The sequence below is a fragment of the Palaemon carinicauda genome, chromosome 14 (assembly GCF_036898095.1).
Source record: "Palaemon carinicauda isolate YSFRI2023 chromosome 14, ASM3689809v2, whole genome shotgun sequence".
NCBI classification, from domain to species: Eukaryota; Metazoa; Arthropoda; class Malacostraca; order Decapoda; family Palaemonidae; genus Palaemon; species Palaemon carinicauda.
In genome coordinates this window covers 43415487-43438869 of record NC_090738.1, presented here as the reverse complement: position 1 = coordinate 43438869, position 23383 = coordinate 43415487, and the positions used below count along the sequence as shown (strand labels likewise).

At 40.7% G+C, this 23383-nt stretch overlaps 1 protein-coding gene across 3 annotated transcripts in view; it reads left to right on the top strand.

Annotated features, from left to right (window-relative positions):
- LOC137653558 (centromere-associated protein E-like) overlaps positions 1 to 23383 on the top strand; it is an 892913-nt gene that overhangs the window by 655869 nt on the left and 213661 nt on the right. For all 3 annotated transcript variants that reach the window (XM_068387057.1, XM_068387056.1, XM_068387055.1), the window contains 4 exons: positions 5388 to 5495; positions 5611 to 5712; positions 18935 to 19042; positions 19157 to 19258. In XM_068387057.1, coding sequence (XP_068243158.1) covers positions 5388 to 5495; positions 5611 to 5712; positions 18935 to 19042; positions 19157 to 19258 — 420 coding nt within the window. The remainder of the gene's footprint in view (positions 1 to 5387; positions 5496 to 5610; positions 5713 to 18934; positions 19043 to 19156; positions 19259 to 23383) is intronic.

Genomic DNA, 23383 nt, shown 5'->3' with positions numbered 1-23383 from the left:
ATAAAACAAAACAAAAAGGGGACCTCTACTCTCTACGTTCCTCCCAGCCTGACAAGGGTCTTAACAGAGTTCAGCTGGTACTGCTAGGGTGCCACAGCCCACCCTCCCCCATTATCCACCACAGATGAAGCTTCATAATGCTGAATCCCCTACTGCTGCTACCTCCGCGGTCATCTAAGGCACCGGAGGAAGCAGCAGGGCCTACTGGAACTGCGTCACAATCGCTCGCCGTTCATTCCTATTTCTAGCACGCTCTCTTGCCTCTCTCACATCTATCCTCCTATCACCTAGAGCTTTCTTCACTCCATCCATCCACCCAAACCTTGGCCTTCCTCTTGTACTTCTCCCATCAACTCCTGCATTCATCACCTTCTTTAGCAGACAGCCATTTTCCATTCTCTCAACATGGCCAAACCACCTCAACTCATTCATATCCACTCTAGCTGCTAACTGATTTCATACACCCGTTCTCACCCTCACCACTTCGTTCCTAACCCTATCTACTTGAGATACACCGGCCATACTCCTTAGACACTTCATCTCAAACACATTCAATTTCTGTTTCTCCGTCACTTTCATTCCCCACAACTCTGATCCATACATCACAGTTGGTACAATCACTTTCTCATATAGAACTCTCTTTACATTCATGCTCAACCCTCTATTTTTTACTACTCCCTTAACTGCCCCAACACTTTGCAACCTTCATTCACTCACTGACGTACATCTGCTTCCACTCCACCATTTGCTGCAACAACAGACCCCAAGTACTTAAACTGATCCTCCACCTCAAGTAACTCTCCATTCAACATGACATTCAACCTTGCACCACCTTCCCTTCTCCTACATCTCATAACCTTACTCTTACCCACATTAACTCTCAACTTCCTTCTCTCACACACCCTTCCAAATTCTGTCACTAGTCGGTCAAGCTTCTCTTCTGTGTCTGCAACCAGTACAGTATCATCCGCAAACTACAACTGATTTACCTCCCATTCATGGTCATTCTCGTCTACCAGTTTTAATCCTCGTCCAAGCACTCGAGCATTCACCTCTCTCACCACTCCATCAACATACAAGTTAAACAACCACGGCGACATCACACATCCCTGTCTCAGCCCCACTCTCACCAGAAACCAATCACTCACTTCATTTCCTATTCTAACACATGCTTTACTACCTTTGTAGAAACTTTTCACTGCTTGCAACAACCTTCCACCAACTCCATATAACCTCATCACATTCCACATTGCTTCCCTATCAACTCTATCATACGCTTTCTCCAGATCCATAAACGCAACATACACCTCCTTACCTTTTGCTAAATATTTCTCGCATATCTGCCTAACTGTAAAAATCTGATTCATACAACCCCTACCTCTTCTAAAACCACCCTGTACTTCTAAGATTGCATTCTCTGTTTTATCCTTAATCCTATTAATCATTACTCTACCATACACTTTTCCAACTACACTCAACAAACTAATACCTCTTGAATTACAACACTCATGCACATCTCCCTTACCCTTATATAGTGGTACAATACATGCACAAACCCAATCTACTAGTACCATTGACAACACAAAACACATATTAAACAATCTCACCAACCATTCAAGTACAGTCACACCCCCTTCATTCAACATCTCAGCTCTCACACCATCCATGCCAGATCCTTTTCCTACGCTCGTTTCATCTAGTGCTGTCTTCACTTCCTCTATTGTAATCTCTCTCTCATTCTCATCTCCCATCACCGGCACCTCAACACCTGCAACAGCAATTATATCTGCCTCCCTATTATCCTCAACTTTCACTAAACTTTCAAAATATTCCGCCCACCTTTTCCTTACCTCCTCTCCTTTTAACAACCTTCCATTTCCATCTTTCACCGTCTTCAATTCTTGAGCCAGCCTTCCTTACTCTCTTCACTTCTTTCCAAAACTTCTTCTTATTCTCTTCATATGACTGACCCAATCCCTGACCCCACCTCAGGTCAGCTGCCCTCTTTGCCTCACTTACCTTGCGCTTTACTTCCACATTTTTCTCACTATATTTTTCATACTTCTCTATACTATTACTCTGCAGCCATTCTTCAAAAGCCCTCTTTTTCTCTTCCACTTTTACCTTCACTCCTTCATTCCACCATTCACTGCCCTTCCTCATGCTGCCTCCAACAACCTTCTTGCCACACACATCACTTGCAATCCCAACAGAATTTTCTTTTACTAACTATAATTATAATCTAATGCATTGTTTACATTTAAATCAGCTGATCAAATCAGCGTAGTCCATCGTCAACCTATATTCCCTTTTACAATATTATCCCACTGATATGACCATTCACTTTAACAGAATTACCTCACTGAAATTATCTATCATGCATATTAGTATGTTATCTCCTTCACATTATTATTGTCCTTCACTTATTATTATATCCTTAATAATTTTCCTAATTCATTCCCAAATCCCTTTCATACATTTACTTTGCTCTCCCACACACATCTGCAACTTATCTTTCCAACTCTTTTGATTCTCATTATTTTTCGCGATTTCATTCATCTTCTCTTTTCTAGCATTCATTCGTCATTTTCATCTTATTAATCATTCAAAACCTCTTTCTTATTCCTCATTCCACATATTCCCATAACTATTTTTCATTCCTTCTCGTATTTCCCAAATTCATTGATTTTGCTAATTTATTTGAATTAGCGTAGATGTGGCGGAGTAAATATGCAAGGAAAAAGAACTTGGCTACCCCCCCCCCCCCCCGTATCGTCTCTTTGTTACAGTATATTGTTTCGTCCTTCTCTCTCTTTTGTTCCCCTTAACTGTATCCAATAATAATACATGTAATATTCACATTGTAGCATCGTATTTATAATTCTCAGTCTGGAATCTCTTGTCATGTGATAGATGTTCCCTGAATGGTTCAACAGGAAACATAGTAGTAGCATATTGAGATTGGGAGTTGTAATGGCTCACTTGCCTATGTCCTTCCCTTTACCCTTATCCTTCGAGATAAGGTTAACTCTATACGGGGAAGGATAGTCATGCCTTGTTATTAACACGTCCCTGATTTATACACGACATCTCTTGGGATATTTGCTCCAGAGGTCAGAACTCTGTTGATATCTCAAAGGTAAAATTTTTCTGGTATATCACTCGCAGAAATATCCCAAGTAGAAGCTGCTGATGAGAAACTTCCATCAGGACTATGTGGCTCGAGCCCAAATATACACACACACACACACACACATATATATATATATATATATATATATATATATATATATATATATATATATAATATATATATATATATATATATATATATATATATATATATATACTGTATATATATATATATATATATATATATATATATATATATATTTATATATGTATATATATACTGTATATATATATTTTTATATATATATACATATATATATATATATATATATATATATATATATATATATATATATATATATATATATATCATTCTGAGGACTTTTTTCTCAAATCTACTAAATCTATTGGAGATTGTTTCATTGTCATACCATGGCTCATATCCATATAGTAATACCGATCTCACTATACTGATGTATAGTATGATTTTTATATGTAATTTCAGGCGATTTGATTTCCAAATTTTACTTAACCTAGCCATTGTCTGATTTGCTTTTTTCAGTCTTTCACTAAACTTTAATCCTAAAGACCCTGTATTGGATATCACAGCTCCTAAATATTATAATGATTCTACCTCATTAATCCTTTTTCCTTCCAATGGTATTTCATCTACCATTGTATTTTCCATTCTTATCATATCTTTCTTCTTTTTATCTTAAGCCCAACCTCGTGTTATATTTCATGCATTCTGGTAAGCAGGCATTGCAAATCCTGTGGTGTTCTGCTAATTAGGACAGCATAATCAGCATATTCTAGGTCTGCTAATTTCCTATCACCAATTCAGTCCAATCTTTCTCCACCATCTCCGACTGTTCTACGCATTACAAAATCCCTGAGGAGGATAAACAACATAGGTGACAACACATTTCCCTGCAGTACTCCGCTGTTCACTGGAAATTCATTTTTTAGGACTTTATTAACATTACCTTGCATTTGCTATGCTCATGAACAGACTTAATCAAATTTACATATTAAAGAGGAATTCTATAATAACACAGAACTCCCCCACAAAATTGGCTGGTGCACACTTTCAAATGCTTTTTCATAGTCTACTAATGCCATCAAATGTGAATTTCTATATTCTATGCATTGCTATACAACATGTCTTATGCCTTGGAATGAAAATTTGGTCAGTGCAATTAATACCTTTTTAAAATCCTGCTTGTTCATCTCTCAGCTTTTCATCAATTTTTCTCTCTGGTCTCTTAAGAATAAGCATACTATATATTTTTACAACAACTGAGGTAAGTATTATGCCTCTGTAATTATTACAATCAGTTGGGTCTTCCTTTTTTTGTCATTTTCACCAACACTTCTAACTCCTATTCATTAGGTTTTGCCTCCTCATGCCACAATCTACAAAATAATAATGTAAGTAATTTGGGAGTCACTTCATTTTCGGCCAGTATTATCTCGGCAGTTATTCATCGTATCCTGGGGCTTTCCATCTCTAGTTTTTTGGGATAACTTCAACTTCAAACACACTAAATTCATTTATGGACAAATAGAGATTTTCAACAGCTTCACTTATATCAATCAAATTATTCCCTTCATATCTCCTATTCATAACACTATTAAAGTGTTCCATCTAGTGTTGTCTTTCTTCATCTTCTATTGTTACAACAGATCCATCTCTCTTTTTGATTGGTATATGCTTCTTCTTCTTTGCCTCAAAAGAGATTTCATTAATGATTCTATGAGCGATTTTTACACCAGAGCCACTCTCTGAATTCATAGCTTTGTCAGCCTCATATGCTTTAGTGTCTAAATATTCTTTCCAGTCATTCCTGGCTTTTCTTTTGACTTCACTAGCAATGCTGGAACATTTAGCTTGCTTTACCTCTTAATTTTCATTACTTCCTTGAAAACTTTCAACAATCAATTTCTGTCTTAGTCTCTTTTTTATAGTATCCCAAGTATCATTTGATATCTATGGCTTTCTCCTTGTAACTGCGTGTCTCAAGACATCACTACCAGCTGACTGATATATGTTCTTAGTATCATACTATTCTTCATTAGTTTTGTGTGTGTGCTCTAGTGATATTAGCAACGAAATCAACAGACTAGTATCAAAATAATAATTTAATTATAAAGACTATGTTTTCCCCTATGATTGGCCCCAGGTTAGTGGATATCGAATAAGCATTGCTTAGGCCATAAATTTTGTTGTTAATATGACTATTGTTATATTTCAGCTGTTGATGATACGCCTACTACAAATACTACTGCTATCAACAATCAGAGTGGTCTTGATGAGGATCATAAAGTTGGGGAAACTAAACATGAATCATCTATAAACGAAAGTAGGCTCTCAAAATGTTTTTAGTTGACAAAACATTTAATGAGTGTATATTGTGTGTTTTTGTTCTTTAGATCTGTTGTATATATTGTAGTTGATTTGCCATTGTTATATTTCAGTTGTTGGTGATAGTCCAAAAACTATTGTCTCCACCAGTCAGAATAGTGATGATAATACTTATGAAGTTCAGGAACCTGCACTGAAATCAGCTGTGCAAAAAGGTAGGCTTTTGAAATATTTGTGTTGACAATGTATTTTATTTTATTATACCTTTCTAAAGAATTAAACTAACTGTAATAAATATTTAGGATATATAGTCTTATTTTTTTTTATCAATATATATATATATATATATATATATGTATATATATATATATATGTATATATATATATATATATATATATATATATATATATATATATATATATATATATATATATATATATATATATATATTGTGATCAATTTTGCAATTGTTGTATTTAATCTGTAGATACTACTGTCATAAACAGAATGTCTTCAGATGATGTTACAAAAAAGTTCAGGAACCTGGACAGAATTTAAATATACAAAAGATTAGGCTTTGAAAATATTTTTAGCTGACAAAACTCTTGATATATCTCATTCTGATTCCATTTTAAAGAATACTGTCATATATATATATATATATATATATATATATATATATATATATATATATATATATGTTTATAAACAGTGTATATATATGTTTATATACAGTATATATATATATATATATAAATATATATATATATATATATATATATATATATATATATATGTATATCTATACACATGTGTGTATATATATATATATATATATATATATATATATATACATATATATATGTGTGTATATATATATATATATATATATATATATATATATATATATATATTTGGGCTCAAGCCAGGTCGTCGTGATGGAAGTTCCTTAAAGTAGCTTCCTAAGGGATATATGTACTACAGTGATATTCCCAGAGAATTTTACCTTTAGGTATCCAGAATTCTAACTCCTGGCACGAATATCCTTAAAAATTTCTCCAAAGGATATCGCATAATATCAGCGGACGCATTCTTGACACGCCTCCATAGCAATCTGCACCCCAAACAGCGTTTTGGCTTCGAGGAGGATGTGGCAAAAGGGAGCCGTCCAAAGGCTCTCCCCGCTCTCGTAATACTATTGGGAATACAACAGCGCCATTCCCACGATGGCGGACACTCCTTTTTTTGTAGCGATCTCGCTCGGTGATATTTCCTGGTGATCTAACTTTTCGATCGTTTTACAGGATTATTATTATGCTTTCTCCATCATCTTCCGCCTCTGAAAAGTTGAGTATCGGGTCTTTACTATGAGTATATTTTAGCTCTTGTTTCACAATGAAATTAGAGTATTTTATTGTGTTTAAGAGCTAGGCCAGTTACTGGAGGCGCCATGGCGCCGTCGTTCGTTAGGCATGTGTTATTTAGATAGCAGACCGACTTCCAGTTTTTAATAGCTTTATTTAATTATTTTAATTATTTAGCTATTTAGGCAATTACTCTTGTAAAGTTTTGATGATGTGCATAATTTTTGTTTCCCTTTTCTCTGTCGATCATATAGTTAGAGTTTCGGTGATTTAGGTAACCAAGATCTCGTATAGCCTAGGTAACCTTACCTAAACGTTTTACTATACGTTCAGACTTTCCCCGGTTACCCTCGTGTTTTGTTTTCATTCAGTGGAGACTGATACCTCCTATAATGTTATGAAACATTACACATCTCTTCGGAGACTTAAGGGTAATCTCTTTCCCTCTGAGTATAGCCTCAGGCTACAACCCTTGAATTTTATTCAGACATGGCTAACTTAGGGTTTGTCCTGCCTCTTCCCTTAACCGTTGGTTGTGGTATACCATCGGGGTTTGGCATTTAGTCAGAATCTCAGAGTATTTAGTCTCATGTCGGTGACCTGCCGGCAAGGCAAATGGGTTGTAGGATACTATCATTCCCCTGCCGGCTAGGAGGCCGGCAATGGAGGTTAGCCCTCATTAGCCGCACTTGAAGTTATGATAGGATACCATCTTCTCCTTACGACTAAAAGACTAGTCCTATGCCACAGTACTCTGGGCTGAAGAGTAATTTTCTTTATGACATGGCCATCTCACCCAAAAATAGATTTTATATATATATATATATATATATATATATATATATATATATATATATATATATATATTTGGGCTCAAGCCATGATGTCCTGATGGTAGGTTCCTTCAGTAGCTTCATAGGGTATATTTAACTACAGTGGATATTCCCAGAGAATTAAACTAAAGGTTATCACAGAATTCTAACTTTTGGTGCGAGTACCCTAAAGGTTTCCCTCTAGGATATCGTATATCAACAGGGGACGCATGTATGAACACGCCACATAGCTATCTGCACCCCATTTAGAGTTAATACTTCGATATGGAAAGGTGGCTGAGTAACTAAGGAGCCGTTCCAAAGTTACTCTCATCCGTGGCTACTTTTGGTACTCGAGACGTAAACAAACGGGCGCCATTGCTAAATGATGTCACGTCCGTCCCCATCCTTTCGCCTGTAGCTTCTACGCTAAGTCGGATTTTTTCCAAGTGACACCTTTATCTGCTTACATCGCCGTAATGTCGCAGCCTTCAGCCTCGCCTTCCTCTGGAAAGTTGAGTACCAGGTCCTAGTATTGTTTAAATAAGCTCTGGCCGTAAAGTAACTTCTAATTTTCTTAAAATATCGTGTTTTGTGGCGGAGCTGTGCCGATGCCAGACGCGCCATGACGGCATCACTGTTCACGTTGCATGCCTTATTTAGTTAGCCAGAACAGCCTTCTCCGGTCCTTTAACTAATTAATATTTTTAGTTATTTAGTCTTCATAGCTAGGAAATCATTATATCGTGTATTAGCGCTCATCAGACAACGGTCGCTGTTCGACCCCATACTAGATCGCTAGCTTAGCCCCTGGGCTTGACAGCCCAGTGCTCTTTTTCATGCATGATATATATTAGAGTTCTTAAGTTAAGTCATGAAGATTTTGGCATTATTAAACATACTAGTTACTGTGATGTAAGTGTTTTCGCCTTCGGGGACCATACAAGGGACTGAGTTGGTTGTGTACCAACCCCCTCCTAACCTAATGTAGGAACCCTTGTATGCTCCCTATTCCCCCTACCTGTGGGTAATTCCCTCTGGGTAGACTTGCTTTCCCTTCTATATAGGTAGATCTTGTCTACACTCAGAGTATTTATCGCCTACCCTAAGGGAATGACCCCCCCTTAGGGTCATGCCTGAGACCTTAGGAAGGGCTCTGCCCTTTCTCCAGTTGCACTTGGTTGGGTTACCCTTCCTCCCTGCAACTAGCGATGTGTCTTTCAGACTTTCCTAGCCTAGGAGTTAGTCCTCCTAATCTAGGTTAAGCTCTGGGGGTAGACTCTGTCTTATTATAGTTTGGGACAGTACATTAGTACTGTACTTGATCTGGGCTACCTATCCTAGGTTAGGGAGCGTCCTCCCTTGCCTTGGTGGCCGCTCTCATACAGTGTCTACCCATTTAGGAAAACCCCTACTTCTCCCTCCCCACTCTATCCCTTTGGTGTAGGCCTGCCTACACACCCCTGTCCTTGGTCCTACAACTCCTCCCTTGGGTGGAGTGGTAGGGCTAGCCTTGTTCTCCTGCTGAGCTGGCCACTCTGGTACACATACCCTTCATAGCGTTCTATAAGGGTGGTTGCCGGCGGCGGTCCTGCCGGCGGGGGATTCCCCCTCTTTAAGTGCCCTCTATCCCTCCCTTGGGTTACCTCAGGCTCTCGGCCGTCTGCCAGCCCACTGCCGCTGGATGTTAGGAGTATCTACAGTACTCCTATCATAAGTGCACTCTCTCCGGGGGGATGCCGGAGGGGTATAGGATATTACCCCTTCCATCCCTCCTTACCTTTTTCTCTCTCTATCTTGGTGCCGGTCCCTTGCCGTCTCTACTGCCGGCGATAACCACCACTACCTCAGGTGACCTTTATTCATAAGATGCCTTCCCCCTCTAAGACGTCAGCCTACCGAGTGCCAGAGGCTGCCGCCTTCCGTCGACATACCGCCGACGTCCCACCCCTTATATTTACCTAGCAACAACCGGCCGACTTTCGGAGTCTGCCGCCCACATGCCGGCATTGATTGCCGGCAAACTAGGTATCCACCCTTATATATATATCTCTCTTATGAATTGAACTAAGGCTCACCATGCCGTCAGCCTCCGGCTGCCGGAGCCTGCCGCCTCTGCCGGCAATCCGCCGCTGTGCCGGCAGTCGCCACTGTGGTATTATCCATCTCGGGTGCTCAGTGTGTCTGCCTTGATGTTTTCCACCCTGCAGGACTGGCCTCCGGCGCCCCCTCATGAGACGCTAAGGGACATATACCCCTTCCCTGGCTGCCGGCAACATGCCGTCAGTCAATATGATGCAGCCAGATAGCCTGGCCACCTCCTTATAGGTATTGTTATACCAACTAAAATAGTGGCTATGCCGTTTGATTGCATATTACAACAATTCCAGCATATTCTGTGTATCTCAGTGCAGTCGATTGCCGGAACCTACATTCACTAAGGGGTTTATCCTAGTTTCCCCTCTCCCCCAAGGCTCTGAGTGGTCTCAGATCCTGGTACACTCTGCGGACAGTTCCTTTTTAAAAGCCTAGCTTGGCTCATCCATACGGATTTCCCTCATTTGTGACCCTCAGGTCCAAAGGAATTGTCTACGTATAAGGTTACGGTAACCGGCTGGGCGGGATTCACAAGTATGTCTATCTACTTTCTTTCCCGCTCATCAATCTTGAACATTAATATGCTATTATAGATTAAGTTATTCTTAATTTTAGAGTAATGTAAGTCATTCTTATGCCTTCCATGTACTCATGATCTCTTTCTTTTACAGGAGGAGTATATGAAGTGCGAAAGCAACTTCTGTGGAGTGAAACGCCCTGACTTCTACGGGCACATGCCCCTTACGCCGCCAAGAAAGGCGACCTTAAATTTTGGGACCCGCAGAACTGTTCAGTCTGCAAGAGTCTTCTGGTCGAGGCGTTCGACGATCCTCCTACCACGGAGGTAAGGGACATCGCTAGAGAGAAGCTACGCAAATGGGTGCGTGGCTTCCAAAAGAACGCCACTGGACCGTATCTTCCCAATGAAGACTTGAGGGCTTTGCTTTTTCCAAGGACTCGGTGGTCCCTCGAGAACAAATTCCCACCATCCAGATTGTGGTCGAACCCGACGTCGTCATGGCACAGTCCATGCGTGAGTGCCATCTTGATTCCGACAACGTGGAACGTATGTCGGAGGTGTCGGAAGAGACGGAGAAGAACCTCATGGGCGAGGAGCTCGACTATGAGGAAGATCAGGTGGAATACCCTGACTCGGAGAACGAGGTCGCTCCTGTTCCCCCAGCAACTCCAGCACCGTCCGAGGAACCTGTTCCTTCAACTTCTGCCACCCCGGACCCTCTTCCATCGGCCACTCAAGAGGTCTTCAGAATGCTTGAAGCCCTCATGGACAAGAAGCTGCGAGAGACTCAGGAACAATTCCGGACGACTCTTGTCGGCTTCAAACAACCAAAGAAGATTTCGGTTAAGAACCTCCCCACCTGCTCGGAAGCTAACCCTTGGAGATACGCCGAGCATATGCCAATCACTACTGGCAAGATCTACATTAGTGAAAGGGTTGGCTCTATTTTGTTGGAAGAAGTGGAGTTCTTCCCGAATTTCGAGGCTTATCCGGACTGTTACGTCCGGCTCAGGTCCGAACCAGCCTCAAAAGAAGAGACCGAACCGAAGGAAGTGATTGTGTTCGATCTCGCGAAGGCCCAAGCTATGCTAGCTCAGGTAGTGAAGAGCCGGGGTTTCACAAACTCCAAGATGCCAGCGCTGAGTAAGAAGCATCCAACCTTCGTTGCTCCAGCTACTGCTACCTTCCCCTTCATTGAAAAGGCCTTCCAAGCGGTCATGAAGGCTGTGGAGGAAGGGAAGCCTTGCCCTGCACTGGAGGAGTGCAGACCCTTTTCCCTTACTGTTCCCCCCGATGATAGGCACTGGAAAGACATCCAGTCGACCTTCACGGTAGGAAAACTAGAACCTGATGTGGCCGGTCGTCAATTAAACGAGGACCTCCCACGGCTGAACGATCACCTCCTTCGTTGGGGACAGGATACAAAGGAGAGACTCGCCGCTTCGCTGTCCCATCAGGTACAGCTAGAACTCATGCCCGGGGACACCAGAGTCCCGGACTTTTACATGGTCCTTGCTAAGTTGCACCTGGCGACCGTGACTAAGGACCTATACAGTTTCGCTAGGGCTCGCAGAGCCTGTAGGGAATTCGTTTTCGCCAGTGCAACGGTGAAACACGAACCCCTGAGACTGATTTCCTCCAATATCTGGGGCAAACATCTCTTCCCCTCTACCTTGGTGAAAGAGATAGTGGACAAAGCTGCTACGGAGAACAGGAACCTTCTCCATAAGTGGGGCATGTCCCGAAAGAGGAAGTCCTCTCAGGACGATGGCCCTCAGCCTAAGAGGAAATCCTCGAAACCCAGACCCCAGCAACGTCAGCCGAGACGACAGTTTCTGGGCCCCGCTACTCCCCAAGTGGCTACGCAGCCACAACAGACCTTTCAATTGGTCCCCCAGCCGGTGGTGTCGCAGTCACCGGTCTTCACCCCTGCCTATGAGCAACACTCGACTACCTTTCGTCCCAAAGGTAGGGGCTCAGGCAGAGGCTCCGGCAGAGATTCTTCTCGCCGTCCTTCCAGAGGCAGAGGAGGAAGGGGAGCTAGCGGCCGAGGTGGCAAACCCTCGGGACACCAGAAGCAATGAAGTGCTTCCGGTGGGAGGAAGACTTCGCCAATTCCAGGATCGTTGGACCTTCGATCCCTGGGCACACAGCATCGTCAAGAAAGGACTGGGCTGGAGCTGGGTTCAACCACCCCCATCCTTCCAGCAATTCTTCCAACAGTCAACCCCCCTCCTGGAAGAATATGTCCTAGAACTCTTGAACAAGAAGGTGATCTGGAGGGTAAAGTCAATCAGGTTCCAAGTGAGACTCAGAGTCAGAGTCATTCTAGACTTGTCCCCCCCCTCAACAAGTTCATTACGAACAACAAATTCAAGATGCTGACTCTGCAACAAATAAGGACCCTTCTGCCTCACAGGGCCTACACGGTCTCCATAGACCTGACGGATGCCTACTGGCACATTCCAATGAATCACTACGCTTCCTCCTACCTAGGATTTCGACTCCAAAGGAAAAGTTACGCCTTCAGGGCCATGCCCTTCGGGCTCAATGTGGCTCCACGGATCTTCACCAAGCTGGCAGATGCAATCGTCCAACAGCTACGTCTTCGGGGCGTCCAAGTGATGGCCTACCTAGACGACTGGCTAGTCTGGTCGACATCGCCCGAAGATTGTCTGAGAGCCTGCAACAAAGTCAACCAGTTCCTAGAGCATCTGGGCTTCAAGATAAACGCAGAAAAATCTCGCCTCTCTCTAGCTCAGAAGTTCCAATGGTTGGGAATCCATTGGGACCTTTAGTTACACCGCCTTTCCATTCCACAGAAGAAAAGGAAGGAAATAGCAGGGTCTGTCAGAAGGCTTCTAAAATCCAAACGGATCTCAAGACGACAACAGGAACAAGTTCTCGGCTCTCTACAGTTCGCCTCTGTGACAAACCCAGTGCTTCGCACACAGCTAAAGGATGCCACGGGAGTCTGGAGATGATTCGCATCCATCGCTCGAAGAGACCTCAAGAGACGGCTTCCGAACAGACTTCGCTTACTTTTAAAGCCGTGGTCAGAAGCAAAGGGCCTGAAAAGGTCCATCCTTCTTCAACACCCGCCTCCATCGATCAACAATCACACGGACGCTTCACTGGAGGGTTGGGGAGGTCACTCCCACCAACAACAGGTTCAAGGAACATGGTCTCCCCTATTCAAGACGTTCCACATCAACATCTTGGAGGCCATGGTGGTTCTTCTCACCCTGAAGAAACTCTCCCTGCCTCCCTCGATCCACATCCGTCTGACTCTGGACAACTCAGTGGTAGTCAGATGTCTCAATCGTCAGGGCTCGAGATCGCCCCAAATAAATCAGGTGCTTCTCCCGATCTTTCGTTTGGCAGAGAGGAAGAAATGGCACCTGTCTGCAGTTCACCTACAAGGATTCCGCAACGTGCCGGCGGACGCTCTATCAAGGAGAAAGCCAATAGAGTCGGAATGGTCTCTAGACACAAGATCATTCTCCTTCATCTCTCACCAAGTCCCGGAACTTCAGATCGATCTCTTCGCAACGAGCGACAACAATCAACTTCCTCGATATGTGGCCCCGTACGAGGACCCCAAGGCAGAAGCAGTGGATGCCATGTCCGTGGATTAGAATAGATGGTCCAGGATATACCTGTTCCCTCCTCCCAACCTTCTGCTGAAAGTCCTATCCAAACTGAGAACCTTCAAAGGGACAGCGGCCCTAGTGGCTTCCAAGTGGCCCCGGAGCAATTGGTATCCCCTGGTCCTGGAGCTGCAGCCCATGCTGATCCCCCTACCGGGCCCAGTCCTCTCTCAGCAAGTACAGAAGTCGACTGTCTTTGCTTCATCACTGAAAGTCAGGGACCTTCATCTCATGATTTTCTCTCCTGAGCCGCAAAGAAAAGGTTTGGGATCTCGAAGAAAAGCTTAGACTTCGTTGAGGAGTACAAGACTGAGTCTACCAGACGGCAGTATGAATCTTCCTGGAGAAAGTGGGTCTCCTTCGTCAAGGCAAAAAATCCTACGGAAATCACCCCTGATTTTTGCATGTCCTTCTTCATTCACCTTCATGGACAAGGCTTAGCGGCCAACACGATTTCCACTTGTAAATCGGCTTTGACTAGACCACTCCTATACGCCTTCCAGATTGATCTGTCCAGCGATATCTTCAATAAACTGCCAAAGGCATGCGCTAGACTACGCCCAGCACCCCCACTAAAACCTATCTCCTGGTCCCTGGACAAGGTGCTCCATTTTGCTTCTAGCCTGGACAACGATTCGTGCCCTCTGAAAGACCTGACTCAAAAAGTTATCTTCCTTTTTGCTCTCGCCTCGGGAGCCGGAGTCAGTGAAATAGTGGCATTATCTAGAGAAGAGGGTCATATCCTGTTCGCTGAGACAGGAGATCTTACCCTCTTCCCCGATCTGACGTTTCTCGCTAAGAATGAACTACCCACCAAGAGATGGGGCCCTTGGAGAATCTGCCCCCTGAAGGAAGATGTCTCTCTATGCCCAGTGGAGAGTCTTAAGGTCTATCTTCGAAGAACTTCAGACTTTGGTGGAGGACAACTCTTCAAAGGAGAAACATCGGGTAGCGACCTGTCACTGAAACAACTAAGAGCAAAAATCACCTACTTCATTCGCAGAGCGGATCCTGACAGTACACCCGCAGGTCACGATCCCAGAAAAGTCGCTTCTTCTCTGAACTTCTTCCAGAGTATGGATTTTGAAAGCCTCTAGAGCTTTACAGGCTGGAAATCATCGCGCGTTTTCTTCAAGCACTACGCAAAACAAGTGCATGAAGTAAAGCATTTCGTGGTAGCTGCAGGTAGTGTTATGAAACTTGCTGTTTAAATCTGCTTAGAACAGTGAGTTACTTGGGACTCTAACTCTACGGGTGCCTGTGTTGACCCTATTGTGATACATAGTGATTTAATGGACACTTGGTGTTTCTAATGGACTGTTCTTTACCAAGGTGAAATGTCATAGACTTTACATGAGTGCCACATGCCCTAGGGTATGGAGTGTTTTCTTTGAATTTTAAAAGACTGGTGTTCCTCTGGAACTTGTTTCTAAAAAGCAAACTTTTCTTTTCAGAATCAAGATTACCGTCTTTCATTTCTATGTACATTACTCTTTATTATTGTAAATAAATTCTATAATCATTATTGTAATTACTTCCATAATGATCTGCAATCCTAAAAATAAAATGTCTATTTTATTTCCATGTGCGTCTCCTTTCGCTCCTATTCCTTATCAAGAAATATACGATTGTTATAGTTTCATTTACCTCTTTAATGATGATCAAAAAGAATAATATAAGTAATTATGTTATATACTCACTCATGCCTTGATAATATTCCTACCCGAATATTAACCTTTGTCCTGTCTCCGAGACCAGCATGATCTCTCCTCCAGGGGAGTAGTAATTATTTTATATACTTACTTATGCTTGATAATATTCCTACCCGAATATTAACCTTTGTCTTGTCTCCGAGTCCAGCATGATCTCTCCACCGGGTGAGTAGCTCTTCAATGATCGCTTTGAGATGTTCCTATTGTCCACCAGGACTTCCCTGCCAGGGGGGCAGGAAGCTAGTTCATCATAGAATCTCTGGTAGGGACATGTTCTTATATATATATATATATATATATATATATATATATATATATATATATATATATATATATGTGTGTGTTTGTTATTTCAAAAAGGCACATAAAAGAAACACAGGAAATATAAATAAATCACTATATTTCGGCCAGTAAACATTGGCCCTCTTCAGGATGTAAAGTAAAAATGAGGAATACAGTGGAGAGTGACGGTTTATATAGGAAAGCAAAAGGGTGTTTCCAATTGTTTTTACAGTTGTTATAATTGCTGGAACGATTAGCCAAATTTACTGTAATTACATCTAGGTGCGTCTTCGTATTGTTGAGCCGCTCTAAGGATGTCTTGACCTCTGATGCATATCTGGTGGTCAGTGTCCGTGGATTATCTTCTTAATGATAGGATTGAGAAGAGTATTGGCCACCGGATAGGTTCATCGTGTTTGATTGATTTATGATGACTGATTCCAGGATTTTCCTTCTGTACTGACAGGTACTCTTAAAAAGCAAAAAACGACTCACTCTAGTTAATCTGGTGCCCTAAATTTCTGAGATGAACGAAAATCCCCGAGTTTCCATAGCCATATCTAACAGATCTTTTGTGTTCTGATAATCTTTGAGATAGCGAACAGCCCGTTTGCCCAACGTAGACTTTTTCACAATCCCCACATGGTATTTTATAAACGCCGGAATGTATATCTCTTTTATTTTGATAAATAATAAAGGCACTTCCTATGGTCTTGGGATATGAAAAAACAAAGTGGTTCTCAGTTTTAATATTATTTGTTATATTTTTAATACCTTCTATATATGGGAGCTTTATCTTATTTTTAAAATCTCTTTGGTTAGTAACATCATGATCTTTGTGATATATAGTGTTGGCTTTGTTGATGGCCTTTTCTATGACGTACGTCGGGTAGAATAGCTGGGCGAGTTGTTTACGAGGGATTTCAAATTCTCTACTTAGGTAGGCTTGGGAACAGATTCTCAAACCTCTAAGAAATAGATTACAAGTTACTCCAATTTTTACAGAAATGTCGTGATAACTAAAGAAATGAATATAGGAAATAGAGAAAGTTGGTTTTCTAGACGCAGTGAAATTGTACCCTGACGATTCCCTTATAATTAGTATGTCCAAAAAAGCTAATTTTCCATCTTTTTCCCATTCAGTTTTAAATTTTATGCTAGGGACTAGGGAATTTAGATTATTGAAAAATATATTAATATCTCCCCAGCTATCATCCCAATATGTGAAAATATCATGTTCGTAGGTTTAATTGTTGTTAAAATTTCTGTTTCAAAGTATTCCATGTAGAGATTGGCTAAAATTGGAGATAACGGGCAGCCCATACTACAACCAAATTTTTTTTTTTTGGAAAAATTTCCATTGAAAGAGAATATGTTATTTGACACACTTAGTTTAATTAACTTAATTGTTTTTTCAATACCGAGGGGGAAGTGATCACCATAGGGGATTAATTTTCCCCTGAAGAAACCTTGTACATCATTAATGGAGACCTTTGTAAATAGTTCGATTACGGTTATAAGTAAGATATATATATATATATAATATATATATATATATATATATATATATATATATATATATATATCTATATATATATATATATATATATATATATATATATATATATATATATATATATATATATATATATATATACAATTAAGCAACACCCATAGGACATCTCTTTTGCTTGATAATTGATAGTGCCTTTCTGTAAGGTAACCCCATGAAATGCCTTAAAACCCTTATTGGAAGCTCCTTTATATCACCCAAGGGATCACAAACAAATGACACACCCAGTAGACATGCCCATGCAAGCATAAGGTGCCTCGTCAAATCGGAAATGGTATATCTCTTTAAAAGTATAGGTCTTGAAGGTTGTCTACAAAAATACAAGAAGTAATCTTGCAGCTCCAACAAAATATACTTGCAAGCAAAGCCTAACTATCAGGCATATACAATTATTGATTGAAATTGGAAGAAAATGTTCTGTATTGGATCTTGAAATTCCTAACTAATACTGATTCGTAATTAGGCTGAGAGGTGTAAATAAAATTGATATGAACTCTAATATGGAACTTACATGCAGAATTACTAAATGATTCAACCTTGAATATGATTTGGAATGAAATGGAAACCATCCAACATTTTATACAAACATCTGTGCTGAAGTCACAGGCATAGATTGTTGACCAATAAAATTATAGAAAAGAAGAAAGCTCAATTAAAACAAGCATAGGATAAAATGATAAGAACTGGAAAACAGAAGAGGAAAACTAAAATAAATAATAAAAGCGATAAATAGAAGTAGAAAATGCAAATAAAGATAAAACGTGAAGAATTTTCAGTTTGCTACTAGTTGTAGATGTTACAATGGCTGAGGTATTTCGGTCTTTTTGTACTATATAGGTTCTTTTCCAAATTTTTAATTCTCATATTGGTAATTGAAGAATAGAATTATCAGGGTTTTTGAAGGGTTATCAACATATTTTTAGTAGGCCTGGCTCTTTAGGCCAAAGTTAATTTTCGTAAAACTTGTAACAGTGAATTTAGGAATTACTAGTCTTGGAATTATTACTCTCTATTAGTGCTTTCAAGGTGATGAATTCTGGCTGTAGGTTTTCCCAAATTTTCAATTAAAACAACCCAAAAAGCGTGAGTTGATAACATTGAATTTCATAGAAATTGAAACAGCAACATTCCCAGCTGTCATTTTATGATATTTCTTGTGTGCAGTTTTGATTCTTGAAGTTGCTCTAAGTTCCTTTGCCAAGGGGTTCCACGAAGGGAGGGTAGAAGAGGTGGTAAGAAGTCCTTTGAGGTTGAAAAGCTTATGCTCCAGTTATATTAGCAATGGAACCAACAAAAAGTATCAAAATAATAATTATACTCTAAAAACTATGTTTTCCCCAATGATTGACCCCAGGTTAGTGGACATCCAATCAATATTGCCCAGACCATGAATTTTGTGGTTGATTTGATTGTTGTTATATTACAGCTGTTGATGATAGCCCTACTACAAATACTACTGCGGTCAACAGTCAGAGTGGTCTTGATGAGGATCATAAAGTTGGGAAAACTGAACATGAATCATCCGCAAACGAAAGTAGGCTTTCAAAATGTTTCCAGTTGACAAAACAATTAATGTTTGTATATTTTGTTTTTATTCTTAAGGTCTGTTGTATATATTGTAATTGATTTTTTCATTGTTATATTTCAGTTGTTGATGATAGTCCAAAAACTATTGTCTCTACTAGTCAGACTTGTGATGATAATACCTATGAAGTTGAGGAACCTGCACTGAAATCAGTTGTGCAAAAAGGTAGGTTTTCAGGGTTCTATACGCACGACGAAGTCCCTTTCAGTGAAGTAGTTTTGAACGATACTCTTTAAGTGATGGTCATTTTCAGCGGAATTATTTGAGCGACTAGCAGTCTAAACAATGAGCAGTATAAGTGACTAAAATTGATAAGATAATCATGCTATTTAGCAGGAAACTAAAATTTAGCATTTTTAAATCAATAGAATACAGTTTTTCACATAGTAAGACATGTGATTCATCAGTTTTTTTTATTTTATAGGAAGTTCTTATACATTTACCCACCAGGGAAATCATTTTGTTAAAGTGAGGACGAGACAAAGTAAGTTATAATTGATTTATATATAGAAAGAACAAAGCCTCTAAGCACTATAATACGTTAGGCATATAACTGCTAAGGACGATTAAAGACAACTTTACAGAAATGGCAATAATTGCACGGAATTGGTAAGCAATGGCATAATTGTGATTCAGTGAAAGTTGACGCGAAAAAGATTAATGATAAATTTGTGATCGCTGCCGAAAAGACATACGATCCACCCCGATGCAGACATCAGGACTCAGCAGTTTGGGTTTCGGATGAAGTAGTATCAAGGATAGGGACAAGAACAAAGGAATTCATCCCTCCTCCTCGGACAGTAGTGGACATGGTTATTCCCGAATCATACCGTCTCAATTTAGCGAAGAATTTTTTTTCTATATGACAGTGGAATTTGAAACAGAAATCGTCTCATCATTTTCAGTACAATTCTTTGTAGTTAGAGATTATATTTCTTTTGATAATCATTGTCAACCTCTTGATATACATTCTTTATGTATATTTTTGCACTTGAACAGTATTGTAAAGTTGAATTTATATTTATTTCGTGATAGACGGTGTTTAATGGTTATATTTCTTTGAATGATCTTTGTCAAATGCTTCACACTAATATTTGTTTGAAACGCTCTTCCGAATACCTGTTGGCGAAGTCTATTAGTAGTAAGTCGTCGAATCTAACATGCGCTCTTATTGCACCACTTTACATGAACTTCACTCAATTGGCTTCTCAGAAAAATACTTTGTGGAAAGTGACTTCACTCAAAACACTGGCAACAGGTTTTTATAATATTTGAGTTGACACTTTATTGTATTTGAATGATACCTTTCTAAGGAAATAACTGTAATAAATATTTAAGGATATATATTCTTATTTTTGTTCTTCAAATCTACTGTATATAATGTGGTTCATTTTGCAATTGCTATATTTAAGCTGTAGATACCAATATCATAAAGAGATGGAATGAAAATGATGTTACGAAAAAAAAAAGTTTAGGAACCTGAATAGAAATCAAATATAAAAAAAGGTTAGGGTTTGAATATATTTTTAGCTGACAAAACGTATGATCTATCTCAGTCTGATTCCAATTTAAAGAATACTGCCATTTGCAATATACTGTATATATATATATATATATATATATATATATATATATATATATATATATATATATATATATATATATATACATATATATATATATATACATATATATATATATATATATATATATATATATATATATATATACATATATATATATATATATACATATATATATATATATATATATTTCTACCTCATACTTGGGATCCAACGCTGGCCCCTTCTAATGAAAGGCCAGGTCGAAACCAACCATGCCACAAGAGACCATAAAAGAAATCGGAACCTAACGGCTAATCAGCTGTTCTAGGATTTACCTGGCGAGACATCAGTCTTTAGCTGGTAAGAGACTGATGTCTCGCCAGGTAAATCCTAGAACAGCTGATTAGCCGTTAGGTTCCGATTTCTTTTATGGTCTCTCGTGGCATGGTTGGTTTCGACCTGGCCTTTCATTAGAAGGGGCCAGCGTTCGATCCCAAGTATGAGGTAGAAATTTATTTCTATTTGAACACGATGTTGTGTTGATATTTATCCATATATATATATATATATATATATATATATATATATATATATATATATATATATATATATATACACACTGTACATACATACATATATATATATACATATATGTAAATAGATACATATATATATATATATATATATATATATATATATATATATATATATATTTTTGGGCTCAAGCCATGGCGTCCTGATGGAAGGTTCCTTTTTGGTAGCTTCCTTGGGTATATAACTACTAGATATTCCCAGAGAATTTAACCACAGGTTATCACAGAATTCTAACTTCTGGAGCGAGTATCCTAAAGGTTTCCCTTTTAAGACATCGTATATCAACAGGAGACGCATGTATTAACGCGCCACATAGCTATCTACACCCTAAACAGAGTTAACACTTCGGTGTGTAGGGGCGGAGAATAGCTGGGAGCCTTTCCACAGCTAATCTCGTTCGTGGCTACTTTTGGTACTCGAGACGTAAACAAACGGGCGCCATTGCCAAATGACGTCACGTCCGTCCTCATCCTTCTGCTAGTAGCTTGCCTATCTTAGACGGATTTTCCCTACGCTCTTTTCATCAACCCGCATCTTCGTCATGTCGCTACCTTCGGCCTCGCCTTCTTCTGGAAAGTTGAGTACAAGGTTCCAGTATTGTTTAATTAAGCTCTGACCGTAAAGTAAATTTTACTTTTCGAGATATTTGATGTTTTTTGGCAGAGCTGTGCCTCGACCGGACCGGCCATTTTATGGCGTCACTGTTGTTCTGCATGCCTTATTTAGTTAGCCTCAACAGCGTTTTCCGGCCTCATTAACTAATCGATACTATTAGTTATTTAGTCTTCATAGCTAGGAACTTTTATATCATGTTTTGACGCTTTATTATCAGTCATCGACTGACCCCATACCAGTTGGCTACTATAGCCCCCAGGCCAGAGCGCCTATATCAGTGTTCATGCATGATATTTTTCAGTGATCCTAGGCTTACTTATGAAGATAGTGGCATTATTTTACAATACTATTGACTGTGATGCAAGTGTTTTCGCCTTCAGGGACCATATAAGGGACAGGTCAGATAGTGTGTCTTTCTAACCTAACCTACAAGTAGGACCCCTATATGCTTCCTTCATCCCCTGCCTTAGGGCATCCCCTCTGTGTAGCCTTGCTCCCCCTACCACGTAAGGGGATCAAGCTCATAGCAGAGTATTATATCGCCTCTCTGTCCTCCCCAAGGGAATGATCCCCCCTTAGGGTTGCGTCCGAGAATGAGGAACGGCTAGTCCTTCCTCTATTGCTGGGGCTAGGTCTCCGACCTTTCCTGCAATAGCGATACGTCTTCCATCCTTCCTAGTTCAGGATGTAACATCCCTGCTCTAGGTTAGGTTTTGGAGGGGTTAGTTCTGTTCCTTGCTGAAACGATACCCATGCACCGTTTTCAGACAAGCTGCCTTACCTTAGGCTAGGGAGTGTCCTCCCTTCCTCAGTGGCCGCTCTGATACAGAACCTCCTCCGCGGAAGACCCTTCTCTTCTCCCCTCCCCACCTATCTCTTGTATGGCCTAGCCTATACTTAGGTTAGTCTATACCCATCTGTCCCCTGTCCTACAACTCCTCCTTAGGGTGGAGTGATAGGGCTACCTTGAGCTCCTGTGTGCAGTCCGCTCTGGTACATATACCCTTCATAGTGTCCTATGGGGTTAGCCACTGGATGCGTTCTGTCTGCAGGGGTTCCCCCCCCCCCCCCCGCTCTTGGGTGTCCCCTAGCCCTCCCTTGGGCTACCTTAGCTCCCGGTCCTCTGCGGCCCCTGCTTCTGGGTGATAGGGTTAGCCTCTATCATGGGTACACCCACTCAGGTGGGATGTCTGGGGGTCCGTGGCCGGACCCCTACATCCCTCCTTCTGTCTCTTTCACTATCCTGGTGCCGGTCCCTCGCCGCCTCCACTGTCGGTGATACCCACCTCCTACCTTGGTGACTTATCCCTTACCCCCTGGGCCGCCAGTCCTCCGTGTGCCGGGGGACTGGCGCCTGCCGCCGGCTTCCAGCCGATGGCCTTCCCTCTTTCCTCATACCTTGGTCGTCCGTCCACCGGCCGGCCCCCGGAGTGCCGGCATCCGCCGCCGGCAGTCCGGTTCTGCTATAACCATCCTTGTTCCTGTCACCAAGCCGGCAACCTCTGGCTGCCGGGGC